The following is a 9,201-nucleotide window of genomic DNA, read 5'->3' on the forward strand; positions in this document are numbered from 1 at the left end:
AATATATCAGAACGTGGTTGTGTTTTCCTGTACGATATATTACAATATTTTAATATTATTGTAATAACTTATAAATACAGACCATTAGTTTGCAATGCCCATCATCTCGACCGGTATTATAAAAACAAACTTGTATCATATTTCAAGGAGAAGGCTCTCTCCTGAATAACAATGCGACAAAATTTATTACTCAATGAACAGTGAATTTATATTTCTCACGAAGATTCCCCCTCGAGAACTTTCAAAACTTTCAGAAATGATTTGCAGACTGCTAAATGTTTGGACAAAGGAAATTTCCGTCTTGTCTTTCGAAACTGACTATTCTTTTATTTTATAGTTTCCTTAAATTTACAAAGAGTTATGGTTATTAAAGGCGATAGAATCCTTCATGGTTCGAATGTAGTAAACTAGTGCCATTACTACAGATCTCAACATTAGACACAAGCAATATATTTACATGAAGTATTCTCTGAGCGCTATGACATGGGGCCTCAGACCTTATATCTCATGGGCTCTTCAAGAGGAATGCAAAAAGAGCTCTCCTTCAAAACTGGCGATGCATTGGCAACTCCTCTGGTGTTGCAAATGTCCTTAGGCGACGGTGACCTGTCCCGACCCGGTAGCCCGTCTGCCTTATCGTTAGATACAAATATAAAAAAAAAACATGGAGGTACAATTTAATTCTTAGTGATAATAACACAGCTATGAACAAATTCATTTAGGACTAGATTTTATTGTCATTTCTCACTGAACACATCAGGTGGAATGCATTCATGCATGCTACCTTCACATTAAAACTGTATTCTATTTACAGATCAGGTAACTCTCAACTACACGTTTTAGTTGGATTTAGGAATTCCTCAAGATCTTTTTCACTGTATACTTTTTCTTTCTCGTCATTGTAATTAAGTGCCTCACAAACTCTGCAAAGATGGAACGATCTAGATCCAAAGTATCCATGTTCGTTTCGAACTTCAAAATTGGCCCTCCATTGATGGAAAGAAAGTAGTCTATCCTGATCATTAGCAATGCGAACCATTTCTTCTGCTAAATCTTTAGGATACTGGAAGTTATCTACGTGTAGAAAAGAATTAGGAGGTAATAATTTTTCACAATCTTCCAAAGGAGGGCCAAGAAAAACTGGTATGGCTCCTTTGCTATACGCATGGTAAAACGATTTTTCTGTCAAATACTCCTTACACTTGGAGTTTTCGAATACCAAGTAAAATAAGTATTGTGACATCAATTCGCAATCAGCCTTGAAGTGTCCCGGACAACTGAAAAGGTAAAAAGGTTTATTAATAAGGATAAAGGGAATGAAATCTTAATACATGAATGTAGTTCTTGGAAGTGATTAAATTAAGTCATCTTGCAATATTTTTCCTGTACTATGTGATATTAACTAGAAATTCGACCATAATCATTATAGAATGTTTGAGATTTCTACGTTGATAACACTCTATTAAATGGCTACGGAACAAAAAATGATTAATAACTAAAAGAGAAAAATGTATTGGACTTTATTTATTTATTTATTTATTTATTCAACAAAATCCACAGCTACTTAAATGATATATATAATACTTTCTATGTTAAACTAATTAGCCAATTACGGATTTACATTTTACGGACTATAACATTCAATTGCACTGCAACACTAAATATGGTGGCCTTTTGTGCGCATAAGTAATATTATAAGGATGTGTGTGTATGTGCGTGTGTGTGTGTGTGCGTGTGTGTGTCTTAGCCTTTTTATATACTGCCACTTAGATTTACGGAATTCGTACAAAAATATGTTCTACCAACCTTTTCTTGTTCTTATCTGAGCATTTACCATGCACATCTACTTCGATGTGTTGTTTGAGCTCTTTCAAGTATTTCATTCGATACGAAACTCCGCAATTGGACATAAGTACAGTTGGAAGGACATCTCTACGTTTTTTACTCCAATTAGGTATGAGTTTTGTCAAGTCGTCGATAATATCAGGTGACTTCGGTAAAGCCACTGTACGACCGTAAGGCACTGGAATATCTGCGTCGCTTCTGAAATAACGTTTTATATTTATTTATTTAGGAAACAAACGAATACATAGTGTATTTATTCTATCTTTATAATCATTTTATCTTAACCATAAACAGTAGTCCATAATCAGACAAAATTCTTCGAAATAGGTGTAAAAGTACTGACAGGAAAGGTATCTATCCTAAATTAACAATATAACACAATATAAGTTGTCGTTTCAAAGGTGTCATTGGTTCCTTATCTTAGTAATGGGTACATTACGATACGAGTAAATAGCAGCTATTTTAAAAACTTTAATGCACTCATTTGTATATTATGTACATTTTACATTTTCCTCGCGGAAATTAAGATAACAATGCAAATGAAGTACTGATTAATAAACCGCAATGACATCATGTAAAACCATTTTGGATATTTTCCACCACCATTTGCAAATGGTAATTATAAACGAAGTCAGTATTAAATAATAAGATAAAACTAATTATAATATAGGAGTAGTAGACAAACATGCAGTCAACCTGATGGTAAGTGGCTACTGCCGCCCATGGACATCCGTAATCAACGCCAGATAAGATTACATTCCTATCTGAGCTCGGCCACAGATGCGCCGCTAACACTGACGACTCAGCTGGAATGCCTCGGGAAAGTATGTCTCCCTAACCACACTCTTCAAACCACAACACAGCAGCGTTTAACACTGCTGTTATTAGACAGAAATAGGTATGGTAGTGCCGCCGGAGTCGAAACACAAAAGGTACCTTTAATTACAATTTATATTTCAGACGTGGGTAGCGATTACAGATACCTTCTATAATACTAGATTTTTGTAATTAGTTTTCGTTTCGGGCAAGAAATTAAATTAGACAATGTAAAAAAGAAATACCTACAAAATAATGTTTCAACAAAATACTTTAGTATTTTGCACGTCGTTAAAACACTACCTACTTTTCTGAGTTCGCTGTTACGATAAGTGCTTGTAAAACAAAATGCATTTGCTCCTACGTAAGAGTTTAACATTAACCTCCAGTTGTAAATGCAGTCTTATGTAATAATAGGTTCCTACTATATGGTAAGTATGTATTTTTATGTTCAAACCTTGTGGATATGTGAATTTTTGAATCTTCATCAGGACTAGTCTAAGGTCCCCAAGACTATAGGTAAAGTCGCTAAGGGAGGAGACATATATCTATGTAGCATAGCTATAGTTATCGCCAAACTGCTAGTCCGCTCTGAAGTTGTTACGAGCAGGTGTAGTCATACAATTTGCTATGGCGATGCGATTTATTTTTATATTCTGAGCGGACTAGCAGTTTTACGTAGACTATACCAAAATCCACATATATTATATGAAAACATATAAAAATATAGCTAATTAGTAGTCCGGATAGGCACAAGGTCGAACTGAGAGCATGCCTACCACACCGTAACATGGGAAAGGATGTCATGTGAATTAATCTAGATAAAATCACATAGTTTTGGACCTCACGAATTAATTTCCTGGTCAATGAAATTATAAGTTAGGTGTATTTAGAAAGTTTTAAAGATAAAGTGTAAGAGTTATTAGCACATTTTGAATCGAGTAATTCAAATAATACGTATTTTAATAGTTATCAGTATACTAGAACGATTAAAATTCTTTACTTGAGACCACATCTGTGTTACATTTCGGTGAAGATTCATATTCCATTTAAAGTTGGTCAGCTGACGTTCAAGGGAGAAGTTACTGTTAAAGTTAGTAGTTGTGACCCTGGACCTGGCTGGCAAAAAGTTGTGTTGCCATATAAATAAAAAATGTTAAAGGTGAACAACCCTTATCACAATCAAAATTTGGTGAAAATCGATAAAGCCGTTTCGGAGGAATACGGTACGAACTAACATTGTAACACGAGAATTTTATATGTAAGATTCACTCACCTGTACGTCATGGACCAATTGAATAAATTAGCTAATTGCGATAACTTTGGTCGACTTGAAGACATCGAAAACGCATTCATCGGCGATTCGTCATTCAAGAATATCCATCGTTGGTCACGATTCCTATGTACTGTTTTAGGGAATTCACCTTTCTGAATATGTACCACTACAGCATCAACCGTATCTAGCAACGTATTATTACCGGTGAATACACAGTTTTTTACACTACATTGACTCAATGGGTCACTCTCCCTGAAAAATGTTTTAATCAGATTAATAATAATCACATTTATAACATCAAAATAAATTTTGAAATTTATTTATAATATTATTTTATTTTCGTTTTTAATTTTTGGAATTCGTAAGTGTGACTAATCAAGAATTATTTGGCATTTGGTCTTTCATTTCTTCTTTTACGATGAAATAATACAAGTTAAGAATAAACAAATCAGCTTCATTGTCATATCGCTTATTATATTTCTGCTGATTAACATATTATGAGGTGACCTTCGTCTCTAGTAATCTGTGGTCCGTTTCAGTTTAGTTTCAAACACATCTTTAAACAAACCCAGAAGTGTTGAAGCCATGAACATGTCGGGATTGCAGCCATTTCCAATGTTTCCATATCAATACAACGAAACGATCTCCACCGTGTTGCTTAAACGACTCTTTTGGTACATTCTTGAATAGCATTGAACCTAAATTCGATGTTGACCATGACTGAAAAAACAAAAAGAAATGCTACAAAGGAACGCTTAGATACAAACAAGGGCTTTTGATTAGTACAGATAGATAAAATTGAATTGTTTGCGTATGTTTTTGAAGGTAAAAAAAGACTTCACAAAAGATTGGAAGAACTAATCAGAAATAGTTCGCTAATCCTTTATCATCTAGCCGGGTGTTATTCCAGAAGGATATTACGTAGGTGTATTAGGATTCAAATCATTTTTTTTTAATTCAAAATAGGTTCTTTACAGAGCACTTTTTGAATGTCAATACAACTAACACCACTTCACAAGGTTTCGTTACGGAGAAGAAGCGGCGAAAGAAACTCCATAACACACATCTTTTAAAAAAAATGTTTTTCACAATGTCAACTTAACGTAATGGTACATGTGGAGCTGGAGCTAATTGAGACCACACCGTTTTGTCAGTCAAATAATCACTTACTTTATAGTACGCTTTTTTACATAGCGTTAGTTTAACGACATGTTTGAACTTTTTTCTGTGAGATTCAAAATGTGATCGGGTATTTTATTGTAGTAGCGAATACAGTTGCCCATGAAAGATCTAGCCACCTTACATAATTTATGTTTAGGAATTGCTAATTTACTGTTTCTTAATTAATATTCTAAAAGCTATATTTTTCATTCAATAAATACTTAACCATTACATGTTTCCAATACTCATAGCCCCACGATATACCCTGCTTAAATAGTGGGTCTATTGACCACGTGTAGAGACGAATGGGTAAATAAAAATACAGTGCCTGATCAAGAACCAAAATAAATTATTCAAATAATTATTTATCTGCTTAACAAATATTTGGTTCGTCCTAAACCGGTGGGTTTTCATTCTCGATGATCTACGATATCACTATATTTGTGAGGCACACTACGTATCAATTTAAATCAGGTTACCTATCCTTATACTATCTTGTATTCGCGGGTTCAGTCGCGGTCACAGGTCGCTGACAATAGTTATTTTATGTATCCCTCGGGAACAACACTTTTTTCGGAATAAAAGGTACCTTTTGTCCTTTTCGGGACCCGTCTACAAAATTTCATGACAATCGGTTTGTAATAAAAAAACAAACAAACTCACTTTCGCATTTATAATTTTAATTATCATTATTATTAGGATATAATCTTATCGTACCTACTGTTAGGTATTCGTTTTATCGTCTATGGGTCTACGTAAATAGGCACCTAATTTTATGATCACACACATAAATATACAGATAAAATATTGATTAAAATCCAAACTGGTAAACCGTCAGAATGTCTATCAGTTAAATAAATCAATATCCTGCTTTCTATGTTAATGCCATTACTGTCTGAATAATTATTATATCTATGTTAAACTGTCTCAGTTTAATTGCATAGGGTGGAAGCCTTATAATTATATTTTCAAAATGGTAGAGGTTTTTAATAAAATATACTCTCATTTGTTCTAGTTAAATAATCGTTTAACGGAAATATTTGAAGAGGAAAAATAATACTTTATTTCTTTAGAAATTGTTTGTTACGGCATTTAGGCAACTTTAACCTTTATGCGTATAAAATGAACTTACCTCTCGCACTCTATAATAAGAATATACAATATTCTCGTGAGACTGTAACAATTTTACATTATTTTCGAAATTTTCTTTTTCACTACTATGGTTAGACGCAAAGGAACTAGAGCTACTATATATAAAATAACCATAAAATGTTAATACTGCCAAACACATCAACACTAGTATATACTTTCTTACAGTTACACTCATGAATAACACCTTTCTGCGAGTCAAAGAAATCATGTTAACACAAAAAATCACTTTATCCAAATTAAGTCCATCTCAACTGAAGTGCAAGCGGGAATAAACGTTACACAATTAAATGTTTTAACGGCAGTACAAAACATACTCGTATAACACTTTTAAAATATTTTTTCCTGTATGACTTCATTACGTCCGTTTATAAGAAAAACCGTTATTTTAAATCACGATAATTACTAACTAGTAACAAGTGTATATCGCGAATACATGCAACTAGTATCAATAAGGTTTCAAAATGTAATCTAAACAAACGCGGTGTTGATATAGAGCCATACATTTTATATGTGATAATCGCACGCTATCTGATAAGGGGCACACAAATTCCCTAACATATTCCAATTAAAAAATATATCTACGAGTACACAGTCGTATCTACAAGAGAATGCGACCGATTGTGTCTGGTAACCAAATCGTTTTGAAATAAAATAACGTACTCATTGTTTCCGAAATGTAAACTCGACAGGAATTGACGGTGAACAATGGAGGTGAATCAAATGGACACATTAGCAACCATACGTCCATAGGTATTAATTTCTTCCCACTTTAGAAGTTGGGAAGTCTGAGTCTGTATCAGCGTGCCGTTTTTTTCTGGTAGACTGGGATATTAAAAATTGGATTCTTTTAATCATCCGTTTTTAGGTTTTTAATTTGATTGTTATTTTACGATTTGGATTTAGTAGACTTTAAGGTACTTAATATTAACTAGGTATAATCCGCGCCAAACTACTAGTCCGCTCTGAAGTTGTTGCGAGCAAATGTAGTCATACAACTTGCTATGGCGACGCTATTCATTTCTATATTCAGAGCGGACTAGCAGTTTTACGCGGACTATACTTACCTCCATTGCTTACCTCTCACATAAACTTCAAAATCATCCAAATGTAAAGCTATGGCGATTGTCGACTTCATGAAATAATATTAAAATGATCACGTAAATATTTAAATACTTACATGTGTACTCACAAATAAAAAAAGATATTTTTAATCAATTACATACCTCCCCACCGTCGTTCATTTTTCCCGCCAGACTTTTTCTTTTTTATTGCAAAATAAGTATCATTTTATGGCAAGGATTCGTTTCATTCGTTCTTACATAGAATTTAAGGCGTTGATTTTAAGGTTTATTTTCTTTTTCTTATAGCGTTACATACAATAAATAAATGCCTTCCACTTACCGAAAAACGTGGAAATATTGACAATAATAATCATTTCAATACATCTTTTGAAGGTGGTAGAACCCTTTGTGGTTCGACTCCGACGGCACCACCGCCACACCTATTTCTACCTTATAACTGCAGTGTTAGGTGCTGCTGTGTTCCGGTTTGAAGGGTGTGGTAAGGGAGAAAGACTTTTCCGAGGCATTCCAGCTTAGTCCTCAGGGGTAGCGGCGCATCTGTGGCCGACCTCAGGTAGGAATATCTAATCCTATCTGGGGTTTATTACAGATTTCCATGGGCGGCAGTAGCCACTTACCATCAGGTGGACTGCATGCTCGTCTGCTACTCTTATATTATATAAAAAAAAATCTTGATACGAACTAATAAATAATCCATTTATATTTTTTACTGCCAAACATATTCGCGGCAAACGCATTAGGTCGCTTACTATTGTTATACTGAAATACTGAATGACTGAATTATAAACAAGCGCCTACCTATTTTATAATAGCAATCTAACAATAGGGAGAGGAAAAGGCACAAGCATTTTTCTCTCCTGAAAATTGACCAAACATGCAGGGCATCCATATTTTACTTACACGAAGCGTTAAATAATAGTTAGAAGGTCGTAAAATAATTAATTAAAAAAATCAAAAAACCGATTGCGAAAAGGGTACTTAACAGACAATATTATACAATATTAATTATTATAATTAACGCATTATTTTATTGCCACATGCCACATTTACTATAGGTTAATTTATTTACTATAGCAACATTATTAAATCTTGTTGCCAAAATTCCCTAAAAATGTCAGGATTGCGTCAGTCATCTACGGCTATGGGGGTGTATGAATCAGTATCGATATTTATTTAATCGATTTTTGATTTATTAGGATAACTCGATCGTTGATAAACATATTAAGATATAATTATCAGTATTAATGAACACATGGATTTCAATATTTTCTTGGGCAATGATAATTCTTTACAATTCCTTTACTTATTAATATTATTATTATTCCATTACAAATTTTGGAACCACTTTGGTCAACTGTCTATTACGGTTCAAAAAATACAACCTTCTTATCTGAGGTAGCACGATAGCCTATCGTTATGTTGCGAATCTGTGAGATTGTATACCTAAATAATTTAAAAAAAAGGTTGTCTCCAAAATGGAGACATACTTGTAGCCTGAATGCGCATGATGACAAATTTTGAAGTCCCCTTCTATAATGTAGGTACATGTCTATTGATTACAAAAATCTTATTATTTTAGCAAAAAATTCAGTATTAACGGAAATATTAGCATTTTAAAACAAATTTTGAATTAAGCGCGAAAACGATCACAGGTGGCGTCCGCGAGTGACGTCACGCTTCAATATCCCATAGAAAAGTTCAAGCAATACGGTGATACGCCAAAAAATGACGTCATTTCGCCCCGATTATCGTTTTAGACAAAATGGCAGACTGCATTATTTTATACTTTTATTTTATTTAAAATATAATGAATCCTAAAGTTTTTATTAAAACTGGGCTATTTTTGAGAATGCTTTCAACATTTTTAAG

General features: G+C 33.6%; 1 protein-coding gene across 1 annotated transcript; it reads right to left on the bottom strand.

The window, feature by feature from the left end:
* Positions 1 to 548: 548 nt before the first annotated feature.
* LOC140744011 (4-galactosyl-N-acetylglucosaminide 3-alpha-L-fucosyltransferase FUT6-like) lies at positions 549 to 4,665 on the bottom strand. Its single transcript, XM_073075445.1, has 4 exons — positions 4,506 to 4,665; positions 3,938 to 4,189; positions 1,807 to 2,043; positions 549 to 1,277 (listed from the first exon to the last, which is right to left on the bottom strand). Exons 1-4 carry the CDS (start codon positions 4,628 to 4,630, stop codon positions 827 to 829), a joined length of 1,065 nt encoding a protein of 354 aa, XP_072931546.1. The 5' UTR covers positions 4,631 to 4,665; the 3' UTR covers positions 549 to 826.
* Positions 4,666 to 9,201: the final 4,536 nt, after the last annotated feature.

This window comes from Epargyreus clarus, unplaced genomic scaffold, assembly GCF_041222505.1.
Source record: "Epargyreus clarus isolate Ecla_fem2 unplaced genomic scaffold, WU_Ecla_fem_2.2 ptg000008l, whole genome shotgun sequence".
Taxonomy (NCBI): domain Eukaryota; kingdom Metazoa; phylum Arthropoda; class Insecta; order Lepidoptera; family Hesperiidae; genus Epargyreus; species Epargyreus clarus.

Bases quoted from the DNA above. Each gene is read 5' to 3' on its own strand.
- LOC140744011 (XM_073075445.1), bottom strand. From the start codon at position 4,630: ATGCTATTCAAGAATGTACCAAAAGAGTCGTTTAAGCAACACGGTGGA. The intron at 4,190-4,505 runs GTTTGTTTAAAG...AACATTTTTCAG, and splicing joins CATGGCTTCAACACTTCTGG to GGAGAGTGACCCATTGAGTC. The intron at 1,278-1,806 runs GTTGGTAGAACA...TTACCTTTTCAG, and splicing joins TCAGATAAGAACAAGAAAAG to TTGTCCGGGACACTTCAAGG.